The sequence below is a fragment of the Parambassis ranga genome, chromosome 15 (assembly GCF_900634625.1).
Source record: "Parambassis ranga chromosome 15, fParRan2.1, whole genome shotgun sequence".
Taxonomy (NCBI): domain Eukaryota; kingdom Metazoa; phylum Chordata; class Actinopteri; family Ambassidae; genus Parambassis; species Parambassis ranga.
Genome location: NC_041035.1, coordinates 6779133 through 6803440, shown reverse-complemented (window position 1 = coordinate 6803440; position 24308 = coordinate 6779133). Strand labels below are relative to the sequence as shown.

Sequence of the window (24308 nt, the reverse complement as noted above, 5' to 3'; positions counted from 1 at the left end):
CCTGCCCAATCATAGCGTAGGAAGAAATTTAAAAGCCTCTGTCTCTTCTCCAGCTGTCTCCTGATCGAATCCGGCAACCCTCCTCCACCTCAAGCACCTCCCGATTCATGCAGTTCAAGGTCTCCCCTCTCCTGATCTCCTCCTTCTACACCACCACAAGGTCTAGACCCGGGGGGGGGGGTCTTCTGATCAGCGGCCTCTCCGCTCGAGCTTTCCCCCCTTTCGGACGTGGTCCTCACAACGGGGTCTAGGACGCCAATGCACATTTACAATTATTGTATTAATAAATTACTTTTTATCATTCAGTTCGCTGAGTCTCTCATGATTGAACTACAATTGTCATTTTAAACCTCCATCCGGTTGCCCACTGATGACCCCTTGATACAGTATTGATGACTTTCTGTCATCATCAATCACTGCCAGGTTAAATTCTTTAAATGCGCAAAAACAGGTTGGCCATAAGGGTGCTTTATATAATAAAAAAACACAAACTCCACCGAAACTAATTTCACCACCACCAGCTCACCGCATGCTAACTCAAGTAGGCCCGGTCACATAATAAAACAATGACTCTTTGACTCTGTATTACCACCATTTCTCATGAGCTGACATCAATTGTTTTGACTCCATCAGAAATCAAATGGAACCGTGCTCTTGGCGTCTTGCTAAGTTTAATGCTGCAGCTTCAGAAACCAATTCAAAACATGGCTCTTAACCAAGGCATCCACTGCGCTGCTGAGTATTATCAAATTCCCAGCGACACTTCCCTCAACGCCTAAAATGCAGAGTGAGATTGAAAGTAATATGTTCAGCTGTGTAGGACAGAGATCATTTTGATACTGTGTAAAGATTGGAAAAGCACATGGGACGTGTGGAAAGCCTCTTAGATTGTATAACTTAATCACGCATGAAAGAAGGCAATACAGAAACATCCAGGGCTGATTCAAAAACACAGAGAATTTTTTTTCACCTCCTGCTAACCCTGTCCAAGTTCGGAGTCTCACTGGCAGTGATAGCATTGTTATGAAGCCAAGCTTTTATGAGCTTTGGCCGTTTATGTTGATGATAGGATCCCTTTATAGCAGAGAGACTGTTTTTTTTGTTAATGACCTCTGGTTGCTTTAGCATTATCATGCTAACATATGAAAAAGAAGCAGAAGTCTCACCAAATATATTCCTTCACTGTGTTGAAATGACTGAATTCAATAAGTGCTATTGTCTATCATCAGACTCCATTGAATCGCAAGTGAAAAGAAAAAAAAATATTTCCTTGAACTTGTTTTCAAACCTCATCCCGGGGAACAGCTGTTGTTCATTCTGGTTGGCCGTGCTGGGGAAGAGCACCAAATCGTGCTGTTTTCAGCCCAAATAGCTTATGCACAATTACTCTGCCGGGGATCTGTGTGCGTTGGCACGTCGCTGCAGTTCCCCCTTTGTTTTCTTAATAATTAGCTTGTGTTTTCACAGGGGGTTTGTGTGTGTGTGCGGGGGGAAGCCAACCTTTTCAAGGCTACTTAATCTGCTCCCTATAGTCTGACTCTCTCTCTCACTCTGGCTTCGTCTCCTCTCCAGTCCCACCTTATGGTCTGTGTGTCTCCCTTACTCTGCCCAGGGCCTGCATGATGAGTTCAGGTGCAGCTCATATTTGATCTGAATAAGAAGATAAAACGACGAAACATGACACCATTTTTGCATCACTGGCCTTTTTGTTCCTGGAAGGTTTGTGAATATGAACAGAGCATCAGAGCGGTCAGGGGGAGTGTGGGTGACTTAATGGCTAGAAACATGGCTGCTTATGCTGATGTTTGTTATTATGGAAATTTCACACCATCTATTTCAAAGAAGTTGGAAAAAACCCTTCCCTTTGAGCCTCTTTATAAATAAGACAAAGATTTAGGGTCCAAGTATGTGTGCTTCGTGTGTGTCCAACACATGAACTCCAATGTTAAACACACCTCCAATGTAAACATGTCAATCAATAGCGCCTGTGTTTGAGCAGTGGTCGATATGCTCTGTGTGAGCCAATCTCATTGATTTTCCACCTGCACAAGTCGCCTCAATCACCTTGACCCCGATGGGATCCATTCACATGGCCCGTGTTAATTAAACCGAACGGACGACATGGATTTGATAAAGCACGCAGACGCAGATAAAGTCACTCACCGCACACACTGGGGAGCACAGCACAGCTGCTGTCAGCTGGTTTGTGCACATTTCAGATGTTACAGGAGAAGCTCTGTGACTGGAGGGTCTGAGAAAAAGGTGAATGAGTAACACTGCCAAGAAACAGCTGTCATTAGTAACAAGCATGAGCAAATATTTTTGCAGGTAAAGACGGATATCATTTTTACTTGTTTACTGAGCTTTAAATACAAATGAGCCTGGATAAAAATAAAACTCCCCCCAAGGTTTCCGGCATGGATGTATCCCAGGGATCCGTGTCTGTGAATGCAGTGGTATCTGACTTTATGAGACTATAAAGACCTGGTGTGAATGTACAAAGCTATGAATGTGAGGTTGATGTTTATAATAGACACCCTGCATGCTTAGTTGACTTTCAACAACTTATTAAACTCTCTGTCTCCTTCTGTTTCAAAAACAACTCCAAAAGGGTTCGTCCTGAACTAACGTCTCAAATTCCAGATTTTGTTTTGATTTTATCCTTTTTTGGTTGGTGTCACATCTCTTTGATATTGAGATGGCGGGAGCTCAATAGTCGCCATTTTGACAATGAAGATGAAGTCATTGCTGCCAGGTCTGAATCTGAGCTAGTCTAATTTGTCGAAAGAATGCTTTAAAATGTTCATAACAGACACACAATGAATTGAATTCTGAGTTTGTCTTAATTATTTGTGTGCAGATACAGAAAAATGTATGCTTTTCCCACTGGCCCGCACCGTGGATGAGGCTGTGGGAATGGGGTCACACCTGCACTGGCTGGCAGGGTTGATAAACGATGTTGCTTTAAACTCTGGAGACCGTCATTTTTGGGAGCCACTGTTTACCCTCCATTGAAGTATAATGGGGGCCTTTGAAGAGAGGAGCGCCGGGGACAGAGGCTGCCCTCTGTCTGCTGTTTGGAGAGGAGGAGAAACTAGCCCTCGATTAGCTAATGACACATTCTGCTTCAATTTGTCATAATAGGACGGAGCAGCCCTCTGACATTTCATGTCTGGCATTTCCTACTCTTTGACTGCTCTGGAAAGTTTCTCACAGTTTTCAGCGGTCAAATCAAATAAATCAGTTTGCGCTCCAGTGCAGTGTTAGTTTTTCTGTTTTAAATCATGATATAGATAAACTTGTGATCATGTGATATCTATATTTTGTGAAGAGGTATAAATGTGCCGGTGGGGACAGTGTTATGTAGCCAGCATACAGATAATAAAGTAGAGTAAGACAATTTAGGTGTCAGTGTTACATACAAAAATAGTGCAATAAGGACTATTATCTGCTCTCTCTGTAGCCCTCCCGACACTTGAATGCATCATACACTAAAAGCAGGACAGCTCTTCAGTCAACACCTACCCAAAAACCTTTTGACAGCGCCTGATGTATCAGACACCAGAGCTGCCTTTTCATGCTAGTTTGGAGAAGTCATCAGCAGATCCTCTTACCACCTCTCTTATCAGATGAGGTTGCATATCTGGGTGCTCCTCCTTATTTGTCTTTTGGGCCTGAAGCGATAAAGTGACGCGAGAATGACAGTCTAGACTGCAGCTGTCTCGGTATGAAGCATTCCAAACCTCCACTGAAATGCTCGGTAATCTCTGCCCCCCCACCACACACACACACACACACACACATACATACATACAGATTTTAACACTAAGTAAAATTGCTCCACACACGTGCAGATACAATCAAGCACTGTACAAACACACACACAATTATGGCTGCATGTACAGAAAAGAAAACAGCCAATTGATGTTAATCCAAGCATACAGTGGCTGTGTATTAGATCATGATTAGCCTGTACTGCCTCCAGCAAGTGGAACACAGGACATCCAGATTTTCTTTCTTTTTTTGTTAGGGGGATTTATGAGGTTAATAAGACCACAGACTTTTATTGAAAGCCTTATATCAACAGTCATTCAAGTTTAGCTCAATACATTTTGATTATGCTCTTCATGCAGATTTACAGTTATGAACAGACAATTTAGGCTAGTCAGAAAGCAAATAAAGCCTGAGTACACATTTTGCTTTGTGTATGGAAACTCAGGACTTTTAGGCTTTTAGCATTGTGCATGTAAGAGCCAACCCCTCTGTGAAGGAAGAATAAATCCACATCACAAAAGCAGATAATGTCACTTTAATTTATCACCATTAAAAACCGTGTGCTTCATTGAGGAAAAAAATAAAACTTCTCCACTTTCAAACTTAGTCACTTCCCTCGGCTCAAACATCCCCAGAGGGAAGTTGCAACCATAACAAATGGGTTTAAATAACAACATACAGCAGCAATCTCCTCACAGCGCGGTGCATTGCGGTTGTCATTCATCACACCAGCACAGCATAACGCGGGACTTCCACAACAATTACTTCTGTCATTAAACTCTCGGCATTGTTGCCGTTTTCTTGTGTGATAAGGGTGATTACTGGCCAAGCGAGAGCTAATCTTCTCTGATCTGCTCTGTGGTAGGAAGAAAAGCAAACCTCAGCTTGCCACTCAAGCCTGACTGGAGAGCACACTTTGTACTGCTGTGTTTGACTGCCTCCCTGTGGCTGCATGGGGACATATTGAAACCTACACATTTGGTTGGAAATTCTAAACTACTTAAGCCCCAGTATTATCTGGATCACTACCGGTAACTGTGGTAACTGTCACAGATCTATATTTTTATAAATGACTTCTAAACAAAATCTTATATTTTGCTTGTCAATAACTTCATAAAAGATCTAAAATCAAACATAAATATTTCCTCCAAAACAATCTTCTCCAGTCCTCACTGCTACACAAAGTGTAAATCTTTATGTGACTTAAGTGACTGGCCAGCCGTTGACCAATGTCTGCCGTTTGCTGAGGACCTGTGGCTCCAATGTGTCACCATTGGAAAGAGTCAGAATAAAATAAAATTCTTCTTAATTGAACAGGTAAAAACTATATAAATGTCTCTTTAACACAAGTTAGATTAACACTGCTGGTTCCTAAAATTGTGCTAATTTAGAGGTTTAGATGATGTTTCCACCATAACAATAAATTCAAGTAATAGCAGCGAGTCTTAGAAGTCATGTAAATATTGAGCAAGTCAGCATATAATCTATCCACTTCCCCAGCAGTCCAGTCAAACACAGTATATGGACACACTGCTGCTCTCACAAGCTCTTTTACTCTCTCAGGCTACATCATTCACATCATCGTAAAAGCAGAGGCCCTTCATCACTTTACAGTACCCAGCGCTACCGTTAGCCCCAGGCTCTCACATCAAGGCCCGTAGCCTTCCGCCCCGCGCTGGCTGTAAACCTCGGCTCTGAATGTACGAGGGAAGAGGGATGAGAGGGGTTATTGATGTGCCATAAACCTCCTTACTTTATCGAGGAAGAGAGGAAGCTAGGTGTGCGGTGTGGATAGGAGACACATTTCTAGCAGGTGTGTCTGAGGAGTAAGAGGTAGATGTTGCCTGTTTTATTTTTTATTTTTTTGGTGTGTGGTTGCACAGAGGTGCTGTAAACTGCAACAAGCGAAGGATTCAATTTGCAGTTCGCAGAAGCATGCAGATATTTCCCCCGTGCTTCAAAGATGTTTTTCAGTTTAGATGCACAACCAAAACTCTGTATAGACTTATTTGGGAATAGATCCATGGATCCATTAGAGGGCAAAGGACTGTTTTATTTTCTACATCAAACAATTATGTCATAAAGCTTTAATTCTTTTATTGTGTCCAACATTTGACAATGAATTTGACCAACTTGATGAAACTCTGCTCGCCACCAAACCTACAATGTAATATATTCCTTCAAACCTGCACACACATACAGCATAACGTGACTCCTGGATTAGCTTCTGTATGGAAACAAAATGAGAGTCTAACTTTTTATATGAGACGGACCAGCTGCCCTCATCCTCTTCCCCAGCTGTTCAGTTTCCCCTAATACAACAGAGAAGACCTGCTCCTGTCTGCATGCTAGCCTCCTCGACCTGCACTGCACCTCTTCCTGCAAAGGCACATACAATGCGTCATAAAAAAAAAAATCATCAAAAAATGAATGCATTCTGTGACCGGCCTAAATGAGAAACCACTTTTGCACACACACACAAAAGTCCTTAGGGCGATCATTTGTCATGTGGAGAGGAATCTTCAGTCATGCTCCTTATGCTCAAGGCTCAGACTTAAGGCATTCCTCTGAAAATTTATGTCCAAACAGCTGTGGTCTCACCCGCCTCTGTATGGACCTAGAAGACAACGCTGTCCCAGGAAATATGAGGGGGATCCAATCCATTACACACCTCCAATCAGCTCCGAGTGTACATATATGCACATGTAAGCCATTTTCTGTGCGCCTTTGTACATCTCTCAGCAGTGAGCGTTTTCCTGCTTTCACAGTGTGTTTGCAGCTGCCCCTCTGAGTGTGTGTGTGTGTGTGTGTGTGTGTGTATCTGAGATTATATGCATGTGCTCGTGTGCTTGTGTGCAAAGGATTCAAGAGATGGTTTTGCGTTTAGGTCTTTGATGGTTATCCCAAGGCTTTATGTATCGGAAGACCACGGTTTAAAGGGGAAAAGCCCTGATTTCACATTGCAGCCAGATGGACTGTTAGGTTTCCCTCTTAAAAACAGGTCAGCACCAAAAGGCAAACATCAGGTCACAGTAATAGATGAGATCTTCAAAGCAAAGGACAAAGTTTACTCTAAAAGAAAACCTAATAGTTCATTTAGCCTGAGCCATGAGCGGCCAACACTAACCCAATGTGAACGTGTTGTTCTGCAGCAGTAAGGTAATGTAAAGGATGGAAACTCAATGAAGTGTGATGATGATGTGATGTGTTTAGCGAGAAGGGTTCAGGGCCCGGTGCATGTTTTCAGCATAGCGTCACTTTCTTATATGGCCAAACCCCACTGGGATGTACAGCAGGGTGGAGGAGAGGAAAGGAGAGAGGAGGAGGAAAGATGCAGTAGAGGTTTGAGACTTGATTTTTTTTTCTGTCCAGGTAGTGCAGATCAATGGAACTGAACAGTAATATATGTATATAAAAATATATTTATGCCTTTGTTCAACATCACCAAGACAAAGTGAAATGAAGGAAAAAATTCAAGAGACATCCAGTCCTATTATGTAGATGCAAGCCGGCCTACTTTTTGGGCTGTTCTTACCTACAATCCCCCACACAGACAGTAAAGTAACATGACTGAGCTGCAAAGAGATCATACAGAATAAGACAACATTAAAAAAAGTAATAAACTCAACAGCAAAATGCAGATGTTGTTTTGTTGTACATTTGGAGACGAAATTCAAATATTTCCCAAGTGTGTTTAATAGAGCAAAAAACTTTTGACACATTTTGTTTAACCATAGTATTTTCCTTAAGAGAGCCTGAATTTGCAAAGAACATTTTTTTTCACATAAACAAAGTCAATATTAATAGCCCCCTTCGATACCCTGTATGACTTAACTGAGCAACACAATGACAAGCGTATGTCTGTTCTACTCAAGAACTACCTACAGCAGAGCGAAGTGAACGACTGGCCTTCACAAAGCCCTGACTTAAATTCCACTGAAAATCTGTGGAGTGTACTTGAGACCAGAGACCATCCAAGAGACAATCAAATATGGAGAAGCTGGAGAAATTCACCAAGGAGTACAACTATTGACACAATTGATTATTAGCGTAATGGGGCTCATAAAATCATTCATTTTGTTTCTGTGCACAAGGTTAAAAATCAAGGGGAGAGACAAGCAGGGAAAACAAGAGGAGATAGCAGCAGAAGAAGCTCCGATTCTGCTGGAACTCTGGTGGCCCAAGCTTCAGCTTCACCCTCTGACTCTTAAAAAGGCAATTTGGGCGGTGAGGGCTAACCATAATGAAAACACTGTTGTGATTAATCAGTGACTCTGTCAGAAAGGCCAAGGTTAATATAAAGTGGCACAAATGACTGTATGGAATTCTGGGTGTGCCCAGAATAAAGCTGCCCTGTCCGTCCTTCATTCACAAGTCATTTCACCCATGGTTTCAAGCAAAGCTGCTTTCACAGGGTTTCATAGACCTCATCCCTCATTATGTGATGCTCTTTAGGTTTGTAATGCCCCTTCTCACTACAACCTGCATCAAAACATGTCATGTGTGTAACTAAGCAGGTTAAGGAGACAGAAAAATCTGCTCTCTTGCCTTCATCTTGCCTGAGGAGGTCCTTTTGGTCTGATGCCTTTTGCTCCATGTAATGTAAACTTCCTCAACGCAAACTGCTTACAAACAGCATAAATAAACAACCGCGGGATAAACCACGGCCTGGAGCTTACACAATTTCAACATGAGGGTTTGTTTGCTCAAATCTGCTCGCACGGTGACCTAACTCCTTTATACCGAGCACATGTGTGGAAGAGGGCATAGGAAGGCGAACGTTACAGAGGAGGAGGGGAGAGTGGGGGGAGTGGAAAAATCCATATTTTTCCAATATGCAGACAGGGCTGTTCATCAGACTAAGTTTGACACATGTCTTTGAACAGAGTTAGAAACAACAACTTGGTGGAAAAAGTAAAAAAGATGGAGTAGGGGGTTTGGCTAAACAAATGTCATTTTTGGACGCTGCTGCAGGGAGGATGAGAAAAGGAAAGATGATGAAAAGAATGAAAAGATGCATTCCTAAGAAACTAACTCACTGCCTCACTGTTTCCTGGGCTTGATTAGAGGGATGCAGTGACTTGCGGGTACATTAAGATTAAGATCTCAGCTGTCTGGAGGGAATTGCAAAAAGGAAGCTATACGAGTGTCTTTATCAAATGTGACATTGGTTTTATGAGAGGAAGTCTCATTTACAGCCTGTGCTTATACTGTGCAGCCATGCAGCTACAGCACTGTTTGTGATGCTTACAGAGGCTAAATTGTAATCAAAAGGTCACAGGTTTGACTCACATAAGGGCAGAGCCAGATTATAATCATGAAATAAATAATGCTCTGCTCCATTTGTACTTACAAACTTTCAACCCCAACTGTAGTTCATGAAGTAATTTTTGTAAGCTCACTGAAGCTCTACAACAGAACTATACACCCCCTAATGTCAGCCATATATATAGTTATTCTGAGTTTGTCAACAAAAAGTCAATAAAAGCTTATTGGTCATCTTGATGGACCCACTGGCTAATCCAACAACTACCATGTAGGTACAAAAATAACATAACAACTACATTGCCCAATCATGACTTGATCAGTGATAGACCTGCTGAATTACATTTATGTCAAAACGAGATCTGTTAAAACTGCTCAGTCACATTGCAGTTTGCACCCATCTGTCCAGGTTCGTAATATGCACTGAAGAACCAAAAACTTTGATATGATCATTTAATATTTTATCCTTTGAGGACTTTGTCATAATTAGCACATAACTTCTGAAATTATGGCCACAAACTTGTGACCACCAAATATATATTTTTTAGTCCAAGTTGACAAACAAAGGACCTGCTGTGTTGTAAGCTCACTCATTTCCATCTCAACCTCATGAACAAATGCACATCAGGCTAAAATGGGTAAAAAAAAGAGAGGTGGCTATTAAAATAATGACTAAATGGGGCTTTTACTCATTTTCACAATACACATTGTCAATGCAGGAAAAGCTATGTGTTATCATATAAGTGTTACTAATGACATTAGGTCTGCTGTATTCAGGTTTGACAGAATGTACCAGCATCTGTGCTTTTCCTACACCAGCATGTCAAACTGATGAAAAGCATAACATGAGAAAGACAAATACAAACACATTGTCTGGTGATTAGTTTTATGCTGAAGGCAATTCTAAAAACAATACAGCTGTGACAGTTTTGTATTAAATACTGTAGAAAAAAATGTAATTTATGATTCATAGAATCACTTTCAAAATAGAAAAGATTTTATCATAAAGTAACATTAAGCAGTTGCCAGAATCAACATCTAAAAATATCCAAGACAGCAACCAATTTGTTGTTTCTAGGACATCCAATGACATTTAAAGATGCCTGTACCCTCCTAACAGGTGAGCAATTCAAGTGAACAGCAGTGTGTACATTGCAGTCTCATGTTTGTCACCCATAAGGGGCTACACACTGTGATGTTACCTGTGCAGATTTTCCTTCAGTTCAGCTCTGCTTTGGACGCTTTGTATGTGGGGATTCAGAGGGTGTGTCTGCTGCTTTCTTGGATGCTGTCTGTTTTCTAGAATCTTTGTCATCCGGTTCATATAGAGCATTTCTGACAAAGCGTGCAGCAGCTCCCTTATCCAAACGGGCAGCTTTCTTCTTGTCAGTGATCTCTTTCACTCTGTTCATATATTTTCTAATTCGCTCCTGAAGAACAAAGAACAGTTATAGAGGACTGCACAGGAACAAAGAAACTAGAAAGAAAAACACACATTAGCAAAAATACATACCAGTTCTTGTTTGATTCCATGTTCTCTGGGATTTACTCCTTGAGTTACCAAGTACACTGTAAAGTTGAAATTGTTAAAATTGATACTGCAAATTCACAAAATGTTGAAAAGAATACACATATACTGTGGTTCTGAAGACACACCCAGAAGTGAGGTTTGTGAATGATTGACAATAACGGACATTTAGAGAAGCCATATCTCTCACATATAAAGATTTACAAGTCCAACAAATTGTGCTCCTTCTATATATTTCATGAATCCTCCAGCTTACAAAATAATCTGACAAAAATAAATGCACACTCTTCTACAACAGAAATGCATAGAAGACACAAAGTCCTTCAAGAAAGTAGTTTAGAACTAATAGATATGTGAACATAATACCAACAAATTACCAAAAATCTAGAACACACAACTTACTCCAGAATAATGAATTAAGTGTGTAGGCAGACATCAGTTCCAACTTCGCTTGATCAAGAGGATCCAGCTATCATAAACAAAATAAAGTGGATGTAGTCAGAAAAAGGTCAAAACAATGCACTTTACATATTATGTTCTACCCTTTCCAAAAACGTTACTCACCTACGTGATATTATTTAACAGACTGCACAGTTAATGTCTTTGAGATGCATACTTAAACTTAAAGTTAAATGTCTGTTTACAAGTCATGCAAAGTAAAAAATACCATTCCGTATTGTGTGTATTGAGCATCGAAATGTTGACTATACCTTTTGCACCAGATCATTCCTGGACATTGCCATCAGCTTCTCTATCATGGTTTTGACTGCGTTAACTGAGGAGTCAAAGGATTTTAGCTGTTCGTCTATCTCGTGAGGGTAGTCCTCCGTGTTGCTTTCTGCTGCCATGTTCCTGTAAAATAATTAATGTCAAACACAGGCAGACTGCTCTAGCACGATTATTCCATTACACTGCACAGATTAACAAGAAAGCTCCAATAAAAATACGTTTTAGCTAGCTTGGTCGCTAGCAAGAGCTCACGCATGCTGCTATAAGGACAACGTTTAAATTTGTACATAGAGTGGCAGTTAGTCAAAGTTATGTGTAAAGCTACGCGCGATACTAACTTAACTGCAAAATGTTATTTTTAAAAGCTAAATATAACAATTTTAACGCTAACGTTTTGTATTTACCCTTTTAGCAAACTCCACGCTTTCACCAACAGGAAGTGACGTCAAAACAACACGACTCTGGCTTCTTCTTCTTCTTTTTCTTCTTCACGATTTACTTTACTGCCGCCTGCCGTTTGGTAAGACACTTTGAAAAACTAAAAACGACGTGTGTATGTATGTGTGTGGTGTGTGCTTCTTTTATAGTTTGATATAGATATGTTTACAAATGTAGTTTACTGTATGTTGTTATTACTGCTTAATACCTGGTTTTCCCACTAAATTGACGCTATTGACGCTTATGTCCCTTCTAATATTTATGACTTTTCATATGTGCGCGATCTTTAAAAATAATCAAAACCAAAAACCAACATTATATCTCACGGCAGTTGTACCTTATTATCCAGTATAATGTATTTGGCGCAGTAACTTTATATCTGCAATACGAGTATTCCCGTTACCATGGTAACCCGGGGCGTCAGTGTGGTAAATGGAGCTGAGCGTGTGTTGAGATGTGAGAAGTTTAAGTGCGTTTAGTGCTTGGACTCCGCACACTCTGTTGCAGCCGATCAGACCAGAAGAGGCTTGAGTCATGGACAACTGTGATTTGGAGAAACTCTCCGTCTCTGCTGGAAAACTCCAGCCAGCATTCACACCAGAAGTTACAGACTACAGAGTGACCGTGGAAAGCAGTGTCAACAGTGTAACTCTGGAGCTGGTTACTAGTGACTGTGGAGCCTCATACAGTATTGTGAGTACCATCCTGCAAGATGAATGATATTACAAGATTATTTTAAGTCAAATTTAATTGTATATGTGTTTTATATTTCAGCTATATGGTAATGGTTCTACTACCATTAAACTAAAAGATGCGGTGAACAGAGTGGAAATTGAAGTGGTAGCTGAGGATGGCACCGTAAAGAAATACACAGTGGAAATCACCAAACTGTCAGGAAAGATTGCAGAGCTCAGTGACCTGGCTTTGGAAGGAGATATCCCACTTGAACCTGTATTTTCTAACAAAGTCTTTGAATACAATAGTGAGTACAGACTTTGTGTATTATCTGTGATACACTTTACCTTGTTGTGCCATTATTTGGGTTAAATTTGAGTATGAATATGCATTTGGTATATCTATGTTACACTTACTGTAAACTTTTCTATCCACAGCTATTGTCCCATTTTATTGTAGCAAAGTAACTGTGCTTACAAAGGTGCCAGACAAAAACATAAAAGTCACAGTGAATGGGTCAAGCAGCTCACAACTAGTCCCGCTGAATGTTGGAGACACTGCGGTGGAGATCTCGGTTTGCTCAGCAGATGGCAGTGTTTCACAGGTATGATTGGACATAGATATGATGTGAAGTCAAGACAAGCAGCACTTATATCATTCAAAGATTGATCTCCATAGTAAAATGTTGAACTCTCTAATGTGAACTTTATGTTTAATTCAAGTTGAACTCTATTGTGCTTCTATACTTGTAGTATACCTGATGCTGCTCTAACTCTCTCAGGTGTACACATTGTTGGTGACTCGAGAGCTAATTCCCATGGCTGTGACCTTCACTGATGGGAGGCTCCAGCTGGACTATGAATGTCCAGTATCCCTAAGTGCTTTTTACAGGCCTGTGTCTATCAATAACAGGTGAGGCAGTAGAATAGAATAGAATAGAATAGAATAGAATAGAATAGAATAGAATAGACTTTATTAATCCCTTTTTGGAAGGTCCCTCAGGGAAATATGGGAAATTGATTAATACCACCTTTCATTATCATATTTATTCAGTTAACAGCATTTTTCTAAAACAGATGCTCTAATGTAAAAAAATAATAATTAATAGTATTAGTTGGTGATAACTTTTTATAATATTGACCACTGATCAAAAACCGTTTCCCTCTGTTGTATTGCTTCAACAAAGATTGAGATTAAACACTTGTTGTTTTCTAGTGATCCAAAGAACATCTTTTCAAGGCCTTATATTGAGATGTTGGCACGGAGGTCAAAGGTCAACCCTCTCACTGATTGTCCTCTGGGAGATGGATGGAAGGTCGTTGAACTGGATATCGAAAGGAGGATGTCTGCGGCTCAAGTCAAGTGCTTCTTCTTTTATCGAGGTTAGGCCCAGAATCTCAGCCTCTACATTGACGTTTGTTATCAGCAGAACTGTTGTTGCTTTGTTGAGTTGAAGGTTGGCAGGAAGACCACATTGATCTATGGTACTATTATTTTTGCCTTAAGCAATGCAAAAGACTTACAGAAAAGAGGGCATAGTAGTTTGTTAAGCTTCCAAGGAACTGAATCAGTCTTCACTGCTCACAGATTTTAAGACTGATTGAATTATGCTGGTCTGTAGAGTAGCTCTACCTGTAAGAAATGCTTGTGTAACTACATGGTTAAGATGGTAGATCTACTCTGCTTTACCTCTCAACAGTCCTGATTACACAACCATATAGTATCATGTGACATGTTACTTCAGACCAAGATTATGTTCCTTTAATGACAGGGATATTATTACTTAACTAAAAACCTCTAGAGGTAGTTGGAGGCTGGAACTTATATCAGCCCATGCATCATCAGATGGGTTTTTCTAGGTAAACAAAACAGTTTTAATAGTCGCGTGTATTAAGCTTGATTAAAGCTGCCACAATTGTGTGATTTAAATGGACATATACTTTCCCCTTTAACATTTTCAGTAAGGTGGGACAGCACCGCTAAAGTACCCATCTTGAATTTGGGATCTATTTTGAGTATTTATTTATTTTAAAGGATGTGATCAAGTGATGAAGCTGTCTGAGCTGGGGTCACACTCTTTGGACTGTCCACACAAGCCCACAGGGGACCTAGATGCAAAGGTCAGTATGAAAGATTAAGCAGCGCTCAGCATGGTCAGAATCGTTGCTATTGACCTTGACTCGCCTCATCCTTTATTTACAAGTCAGCGTTGCTTTCACAGTGACTAAAGGCTGGTTTAACTTCCACAGCAAAGCTAGCTGTGTTTGTGCGTGGTTATACAGCTAAGAGCAAACCAAGTAGGATACTGTCCAACGTCTGTTTTTAAATATGATGAACTCAGATCTGCAGATAAAATAGAATAACCCTTTATCTGTACTTTTATCTTTAAGGATGTAACAGAGACAGATTGGTATAAGAAGCACTTTGCATCATCCAGATGTTTGGAGATAGAGACTCAACACAGTTGTGAGGTAATGATGTAATAAACGTTCAAACATGACATTTGCCTCAATGATCTGATGTTTTTTTGAGGCTGAGATTAGAACCATCCATAGTGGAATCTGTGATTTATCCTTTCCCCTATCTGCATGTTATATTACTTCTACAATCTACAGACACGTAACTGGGAGAAAAGACTACAGATGACAGCGGGAGAAGATAACGTGGATAAACTGTGTGCACTAGCTCAGGAGCACCTGACACATTACAGGCAACACCTGCCAAAGCCAGGTATGTAACACCTTCCATATGAAAAGTGTAGGGACAGAAATGTGAATTTCAAAGTGAGAGTGCCTAAAAATCTAAAGCATTATTAATCCTAACAGTTTCTGCAGTTTTCTTTGAATTACTTTGCTGCATGATATGGACCAGTTGGTGGCTCCCTCTGAAGCGTCCTCTTCTGTCTGATGTGGCAGACACTCAAGTTACTTTTCATGTGTTTTCAGCTAGTTTTCCCTGCTAATTGTTTGATGACTGAGAAGGGACATTTGAGACTGATCCCAGACGATTGCATGACAGTTACCAGAACTGAAGTGACAAGTAACACCAGAGCAGGCCAAAGACAGACTTCTTAAAATATAAAAAAGAGGCTCAGTGGGGCTCTCTTGTTGTGTTGCAGCAAAGCAATGAGATCAAGTTGTATCATTTGACATTCCCTCAGTAGAAAATGCTGAAAGAAAAGGTTTTGTAACATTTCTTGGAATATTATATTTAGAGGCTGTGACATCAGTGCATTCTGACAGATAAAGGACAAGGGAAGTTACTCTCTCTGAATATTTCATGCTAAAGGCGCATCCAAGTACAACAGAAGGCAGCTACATGAGAGCTACGTGTTTTTCTTCCTCATTATGCAGTGTACTGTAAAATACTTGTGCTGGAACAAAATGAAAACAAAGTGTTTAGTTTCAGAGAGACGTGTGCGTGGGTTTGAAAATGTTATGGTTTCCCAGCTGATTTTGCCATACAGAACCCCTTATATGCTGCTTTGTACTACAATAATAAATAAGCTTTATTTTAAAGCTTAAACAAGTTTAAAGGACCAAAGGTTAATGTTTTAGAGTTCATCTGACAATTGGCTGCCTGATAGCAGAGATATAATGTCATAAGTTTCCATAATTTCCATATGTATGTATCCAACAGTGTTGTATCTTTTGCATCTCCACAGGGGACCTGTTGCAGTATGAGGATGGTCAGTCTCCCCTGCATAGCCTGGAGCAGGCTGCTGTCTGCTATGCGTCAGCTATCAGACTCGGCTCCAAAGATGCCAGGCTCCACTTCCTGCTGGGTCTAGTTCTGGAGGAGCAGCACTACTCTACAGAGATGTATGGTCTCCAGAAGCAGGTGCTGTCAGGAAAAACACATTTCTTATCAAAAACGGGCAGATTATAGATTTTTAAGAAACATTCAAGAAGATAACATGTTTCTAACATTAAATCATATTGTCATATAGTTGTTAGAAAACGTTACCTCTCACATTTTGCTTCCTTCACCTGCAGGCTGACAGGGACAAAGATGAATTAAATGATGCCAAATCAGCAGCGCATAAGGACGAAATCCTGGCTGTGTGTAAGTTGCATGGCTTCTTTGGTAGGCCCACAGTGGAGACCCAGCTCCAGGCCTTGGATAAGGAGTATCAGATGCTTAAAGAGCAAGGGCAGTCCAGCAAAGCTGACTATGTTCAGACACTCTATATCTGGCTCTCTAAGAAAACTGGCAAAGTAAGTGGGTCACAGTTAACTATGATTTTCAAAAAACAACAAAGCACTAACTAAAGATTTACCTTTCATCATCTTGCAGAACAGCAGTGCAGCCATGCAAGATGAGGGCAGCTGTGTCCACCGGGCCCTTTTGAAGTACCTTGATGCCTGGTCTCTGAGTCCAGACAACTGGGAATACAGCCTCCATGTGGGAAGGCTGCTGCTGCTGCAAGGGAGGAGCAGAGAAGCCCTGCAGCACCTCCAGAGCGGGCTGGCCCTGCGCCCCCTACACCCTGCACTCAGGTCAGTCCAAATACAGAGTGTATTTTATCTAGTCACTAGTTGTTGCAAACTGGAACTGGGTAGACTCAGAACTAGGTCTTTCTTCAGCATCTGTCCTGTGTTGCATTTATTTCTTCAGATTCTTCACTGGACTGGCTCTGCTGCAGCAGGAGCAGAAAGCCTCTGAGGACGTTGAAAAGGAGGCAGCTCTGTTCTTACAACAGGGACTGGAGCACTTTGTCAGCCAGCGCTGCAGCAAGAGGTGTGTGTGGTGGAGGTGGATGCATTCAGTAAGAGGGGGAGAGAGTGTGAGGGCACGACAGCAACAGCAAGTACAATGATGTTCTATTTAAGCCTGCAGAAGGGAGAGCAGAATGCTGAAGAGACTATTGTAGCTATTAATGCAATAACAATATATTTCCTAAAACATGAAAATCTAAAAAAAACTAGCCAAAAGAAATCTATACCCTTGTTTGCTTATATGTGATTTTGTCTCATCTTCCATTCTTCCTCATGATTTTGTCCACAGCTGGGTGGCCCGGGATCCCTCAGAGCCTCTGTCCAGCCTCAATACACAATTTCTGCGAGGTCTTCTCATTCTGGGCCAGCTGCAGCAGAGAAACACTCTGTCCGGGAAGGCCGTGACAGCAGAACAGGTTTATCACATGTATGTGTTTTTATTATCCGATTAACTGTCTCGCTCATTTTCACAGTGAGTCTTTGCATTCAACAGCCAGTTTTAAATGCTGCTTTTATTGTGCTGGAATGCTTCAGTGTAACAGTGCTGACTGCCCAGAGTGTGAGTCAGTGTGTGTGCCGCGGAGAGGTGAGCAGGCAGCTGGAGTGGGTGCTGCTGGATGCTCACTTTGCGCTGCTGCAAGGGTTGATCCAGGATGGTGAGCGCCAGGCTATGGAGAAACAGGCCCTGGTGGCAAAGAGATGCCAGGTCCTTACAGCCCTCATACGTCTCACCTCTATCGCCCCCTGTCAGGAGCTGTTGGACATGCAGGAAAGGGTAATAGTGTGTCTTGAGCTATTGGAAATCTGAAGCAAGATATGGTAGCAGCTAGCTGATGCAACTCTTGATTTTCCTCCTGCGTCATACAGACATGCCATTTAGCAGTGGTGACCACACCACGGGACAGCAATGCCCTGTGTCTCCTGGGTTTGGCACAGCTGGCTCAGTATGACAACAACCCGAATTCAGACAGGTCGAAGGATGCCATACAAGATGCCTGCCTCAGTTTCCAGGCCAGCATTGACCTGGAGCTCAAAAGTCAGACTGGAGATCCACCTGAACAGCTGAGCAGTAAGTCACTCTTTATCTGCAAGGTCTAGAATTATAACACACTAGGAGAACTTAAAAAAATCTTGTTTTTTCAGAACAAAAATGGTGGCAGGGTCGACTGGAGGCTGAAAAAGAAGCAGCTGGGCGGTCTATCGCCCAGCCAGCAGGAGTGAAGGTGCCTTCTGACACCAGTGTGGCAAAAAGAGGAGGTAGGCCGGGCAGAGCAGGGGCCATTCGAGGACAGGCGGCAGTTGTAACGAAAGCTCCAGCTCCGGCTCAGGCTCCAGTCAGAGGAAGGCAGGCTGTCCAGCCTCCAGCCAAAAGCCCTGCAGCCAGGTGTGTCTCACCAAGAGCCTGCTGACTGGGTCAAGTGTTCATTAGAGCTGTGATGTAGAAGATGTTGTTGATTTTGTTCATGGGTGCTTTTTTTAAAGTTGCACAAAAATGTTTTTTAAACACTTATAGATATGATGTGTAGCCATATTTAGCCATGTGTTTTTACACAAACGCAACTGTTAAACAACAACAGAACTTTGGTGATCCATTTTAGAGTTTGTCATGTTTTTTATATTTTTTCTCCTGTAGGGGGAGACCTGGAGCAGCTGCCAAGCCAGAAAGATCATCTACTAAACCTTCAAGCAACACTGCTAAACCCCAGCTCCCTGCCAACAAGTCCAAGCAGGACTCCGGCCCTGATAGTGTTCAGGAGGCAAAGGGTAAGGCATGGCTGAGGGATTAAGTGGTGCATGTACAGTCAAGTGAAAACTTGAGGTGTGAAGGGAATCTGCAAGCTCAGAGTTCATACCCTAAAATAAATCTGACGTCTTTCCTCTTCTGTCATTATTATTCTTATCTCTGACATGCTATTTCTTCCAGGATTTGACAAATTAGTCATACTTTATTTATATGTTAGTTGTTTCAGAGCCAACCGTGGCAGACAAAGTCACTACACCCAGCCCAGTGAACCGCAGTTCTCATGTACCACGGCTGTGTCTGGCTCGAGCCCTCTCACGCTCTCCAAACACCCAGGACCAGGCAAAGCAGCTCTACCAAGAGGTCATCGCCATGGCACCAGGGGTCAGTCTAATACATTAAGATTTCAGGCAGTAGCAGAAATTGTACTCTTAGATGAGAGAATAGAGCTCTTTAAGCAGGCATGTGTCTAAAGTGAATTTCTCCCACAGTCCGATCATTCTTTCATCATCATCAATTTAACTGTTTAGATCCACGATGCCTACACTGAGCTAGCACAGATGCTGGAGCCATCAGACCCTCCGGCTGCTGTGGAAGTGTACTGCAGATTCCCTCTGAAGCCCGTGGCCGAGCAAAGCTTTGATGATGCCTTCATCACAGGAGAGATCGTCCGCATGCTGATGTCACAGGAGCAGTACGACCACCCGCAGCTCGGCCCCAGTCTCATAGCATATGGCAAAGTCATGGGCCTAAGTAATTACTATTTATTGTTATTATATAAAACCTATTAATGAGACAAAACTGAGCACGACCTACTTTCTGTTTAGTGGACAGAACTGATTTATGATTTTCTAAGTAGTCAACCGGACTATATTTAACAAATGTGTTGTATTGAAATCATGTAGCCTGACCCATGTGACATTCCATGTCCTATTATTTATAGAGATGTATCACTCCCAACTGGCGTGATGGTCAGGTGGATGGCGTGACATATTACATAGTAGTACATACATGCAGCACGATGTCAAATACGCAACTAGAATATAACTGATTTTAAAGGTGAAGATCATTAAAAGTAATCACACACTGTGTGTTTGTGTTTGCAGGTTGCATAGAGAAGTACACTGACATTTTGGATAAAAAGTCCAAGACCAAGCTGCTGAGGAATGTCTACACAAAGATCCATGACAGACAGGAGGATGATGAGGAGCTGCAGGACTTCTTCAGGTTCAAATGCTGGATATAATGTTAGTTACCCACCAGCACTGTCTTCATGTTTCCTTTTGAATCATTAAATTAGTCACAGTTTGCTTATTCATTCATTTCATTTCATTCATTTTTTCATTAGATACTTTAATAATCCCATTCCCAGAGGGAAATTGTTTTTAAGGCTGCTGCCAAGCAGTGTCATACAATGACCAGCAAGGCGCGCCACACCAGTGAGTGCACTGGAGGCAGTGCGGGGAAAGTGTCTTGCCCAGGGACACACAACAATGACTAGGGAGGAGTTGGGATCGAACCGCCAACCTTCCGGTTGCTTCCCTGCTATTTCACTGAGCCACTGCTGCCCACAAACAGTATATACAGTATATAAACAAAGAAGACTTAAGATTGGGCCCACAGAGGGAAAAAGGTGCTGAGAAGTGTATTTTTTTCTCCAAAAGCACATTTAATTTGAAAACACAAGGTTCTCAAAACAATGTATAAAAAATACATTATTAACAATAGCATGATGTTCATCAACAGTGCAACGAAAACCAGGTGTTTTCAGTGAGACTCCTACAAAAACAGCAACATAAATCAGAAAGACATGAAAGCTTGATCCCCAATTATTCTAAGCCAGGGGCTATGTGACTCATTTCCTACAAATGAACCATTGCTGCAGAACTACCTCTTCACAGCACATTGAGTTTGGTGGTGATGAGTACACGGACCGACTGGTCAAAACCTGAACACACACACAGGCCCTGCTTGTCAGGGCTCCAGTCCAGACTGGCAATTGGCTGAGTGGACAGAGTGACATTCTGTAAGAGACTGACGGAGCCCGCTACACCAACATCCACGCCGTCAACATCTTTCTTGTTTCGCTGAGCAGGATACTCACTGGAAATTCCGTCAAGACAAGAGAGGTGTAGATTACAGTAACACAGAAAATTAGATTCTCATAAAGTAACCACCATAATGTGGTTTGACTGATCACTTACTATTTCCACAGATGTAGGTTGCCTGCTCCTCCTGCAGTCATAAAGATGTCTCTATTTTGAGGCAGATGTCTTACCTGCCAGACGGTTGACTTATGAGCCTAATAACAAAGAGGAGGGGCTGTTTACATCCCAAAGTACACTGTAAGGATTTATAGATGGAATACCTGTATCATTTTCTCTTTCCCCTGTCCCATCTGTCTTCAATGTTCCAATTTCCCTGAGTCAAACTGAACTGTAGAAGGCAATTACTCTGTTTTTTCAAATGCAGAACTCATTAGAAAAAACAGCTAATCAAAACCCCTGAATCTAGTTTTAAGAAATAACATGGTAATGGAATACACAAAAAATAAACCCTGCAAAATTTCGGAAGCTTTGTGATCCATGGTTGGGACACTGATGTTGTTTATTCCAAAGAACTGGACAAATATTTCGAAAGCTAAGACTCTCGATCTCGCAGCCTAGCAAACACTTGCCAAGCTGGACTCTGGTCTAATGCTGTTTTAAGTGTGTTTTTCTAGCATTTTCCCACAAAAAGCCACACTTTTCTCTCTTCTCGCTGGCCCGCTGTCATTTTTGGCCCGTGACACAAAGCCACAGAGAATGTTAGACAAATACAATCCCAAACAATTTCCAGCTGTGAAAACGGTCACACAAATGTGCACCTCCTCCATTTCCCTCTGTTACTCACAAATGCAAGAGTAATAATAACAATGATAATAACCTTTTGACATTTTTTCCCCATACATAGGGGCCAAAGATCTGTCTAGCTCACTCCACCTGGGTCAATTACCTTTTCGGAAACAGAGGCGAAGCCTTTGGTAGGGTGCTGGGTCCTCATGTCAAAGACGTGGAATTTTCCTTCCAGGGATGTCGCCACTAGTTTGTTCATGTTTATGTCTTTCCTGTCAAACTCCACACAGCATACCTGCTCAAGACAAATAACAGTCACTCCCTTGATATTTATCACATGGTGAGATTTTAAAATCAGCTGGTTTCCATACAGCAGAATGTGTTGAAATGGACACAACAACTTCAGACAGTTTTGTCTACATTCAAGGGGTGATGAATAAGAGAGACAGCCGTGTAATGAAATCCATGCAGTATTTTGTATAAGGTATGTCTGGTTTTAAATGCAGTCTAAATTGTGGTGGAAGTTGTTTTCAGCTCTGTCCTTTACCGTTTGATGCAAAGGAAACGTTTTATTCTCTGGCAGCTCATCCTAATAAAAACATGAATTCTAAACTTTATGATTAGTACTCTTTATTGTGTTAGGGCACATTAGGGTGTATCATGCTGTCCACTTTCTCCAAATGTAGGTAATTTGTTCCTGTAAGGCTGCAAGAAAAAAGAGGGGGGAAACAACTGAAGCTTACCCCATTTTTAATGTTGGTTTCCCACCGTAGAGACATGTTCCGCAGGTCAAACAGTTTGATGTCGCCATTGTCATAACCAGCACACACACAGCGGTCCTGATCATTGAAGGCATGACCTAAAATAAATATGTGTTAAAGTGTTAAACTTTGAAAAGATTCATGAAAATAGACTTACAGGCACAATGTAGCTTTGTGGGCACATTTTCAATGGTATGGTGATTCATTTGCACAACCTGGTTGCAGTTATCAGTTTATGTACTGTTTCCTGAGGCATATTTTACCCACCAAATGCAACAGTCCAGCAATCCCTCTTGGTTTCTCCTTCCATAGGTTCCATGTTGGCTACAGGTGAGTCCTTCTGTCTAGGATCCCACACCTTTACTGTCCCTGTAAAACCCAAAAGCAACTTAGATTTTAAACAGGGACTATAGGATCTACTTTTTGTAGAATGATTTATTATATAATTATAATTGTACATATGATCTGAAACTCTAAATGATCTCACCGTCTCTGCTACCAGTGACTATCTCGGGTGCACCATCGCCAATCCCCAGGCCGCCTACACCATCAATACTGTTCACTATCTCCTTGTGGGCCTTTACGTTGTACACTGGGATATCAGGCATCTCCAGATTCCTGTGGACAACAGAATCATCTGTCATGAATGAACCAATAGCAAAGTCAGAGTGTCCACATTTAGAATTCTGTTTTACAGTGAGCACCAGAAGAGATGATCTATTAAAATCTTTATTCCATGCCCTTATAGACAAGGCACAGATGATGTGTGATATTAGTGGATCTGGATATATATATATACCATATATTGAGATTTCCATCAAAATCCCCAGTTGCTATGTGTCTTTGTTGAAGTGAGGTGGCCCCAAATGTCCCACATTTTATAGGTTTGGGCTTTTCTACCTGAAACATAAAATAAATGAGAAGAAGCAGGAGAACAACAACAAAGAGAACACTGTTAATGAACTGTTTAATATTTCTCTTCTCCGTGTCTCTGTGCATGTTCTTATTAAATACCTAACACCTTTCATTTTAAAGCACTACTCTACATTGCCTCTGGTCCTGTTGCAGTTCTGCTGAAGCTCCTAGACCATAGGCTTATATAAACATGTTATTGTTGTTTTATTAGATTAGATTAGATTCAACTTTATTGCCATTACACATTTACCAGTACAATGCAAAGAAAAGCAGTTTGGCATCTAACCAGAAGTGCAATAAGCAGCAAGTGCTAGATATGCAGCATCTACAGTATGTGCAGGACAGTGTACAGGTGACTTTGCTACACAACATATCATAAACATAACATACAGATGGTTAAATTCCTACGTAGTGGTTGTACTACACCAGTTCTGGCATCGTTTATGATGAAGTGGTTAAATACTTAGAATTAGTTGAGGACAACTGCCTTCATGTTGGCTGTTGTCATGGAGACAAGCTAGCAAGACATTGATAGAAACCGTATATACAAATGTAACCCTCAGATAAGTCGTTAATATTATTTTTAAGAATGAAAAAAGACAAAAGCAAACACAATTAAAATGTTAATGTACCTCTCTGATAAGCTGAGCGTCTCCATGCTGCACTTCGTATATTTGTATGACTCCGGTTCCTCTAGGAAAGTTGCCCAGGCAGACAAACTTTGCGCTGGACGGAATCCACTTACAATCAAAAACCGTGTAGTTTAAACTCTTTTGAATATGCGCAATAATCTGAGGCTTTGATAGTGGAGCTGACATCTTTGCAGATGTTGGAATTTATTCCGAAACGCTTGAAATCCACTTGAAAACTAGGAAGAAAAAACGTTGAATGCTGCCAAAACAAATGACGTCGAGCACCTCCTACAGCTGG

At 41.4% G+C, this 24308-nt stretch overlaps 2 protein-coding genes across 2 annotated transcripts; both read right to left on the bottom strand.

Annotated features, from left to right (window-relative positions):
- Positions 1-9705: 9705 nt before the first annotated feature.
- c1d (C1D nuclear receptor corepressor) lies at positions 9706-11795 on the bottom strand. Its single transcript, XM_028424265.1, has 5 exons — positions 11701-11795; positions 11278-11419; positions 10970-11036; positions 10553-10608; positions 9706-10469 (listed from the first exon to the last, which is right to left on the bottom strand). Exons 2-5 carry the CDS (start codon positions 11413-11415, stop codon positions 10263-10265), a joined length of 468 nt encoding a protein of 155 aa, XP_028280066.1. The 5' UTR covers positions 11416-11419; positions 11701-11795; the 3' UTR covers positions 9706-10262.
- Positions 11796-20516: 8721 nt separating this feature from the next.
- On the bottom strand, positions 20517-24284 carry dnaaf10 (dynein axonemal assembly factor 10). The gene is made up of 8 exons (XM_028424281.1): positions 24011-24284; positions 23263-23363; positions 22951-23081; positions 22731-22832; positions 22446-22561; positions 21863-21997; positions 21073-21170; positions 20517-20971 (listed from the first exon to the last, which is right to left on the bottom strand). The coding sequence occupies exons 1-8, from the start codon at positions 24194-24196 to the stop codon at positions 20764-20766; spliced, it is 1077 nt and encodes a 358-aa protein (XP_028280082.1). The 5' UTR covers positions 24197-24284; the 3' UTR covers positions 20517-20763.
- Positions 24285-24308: the final 24 nt, after the last annotated feature.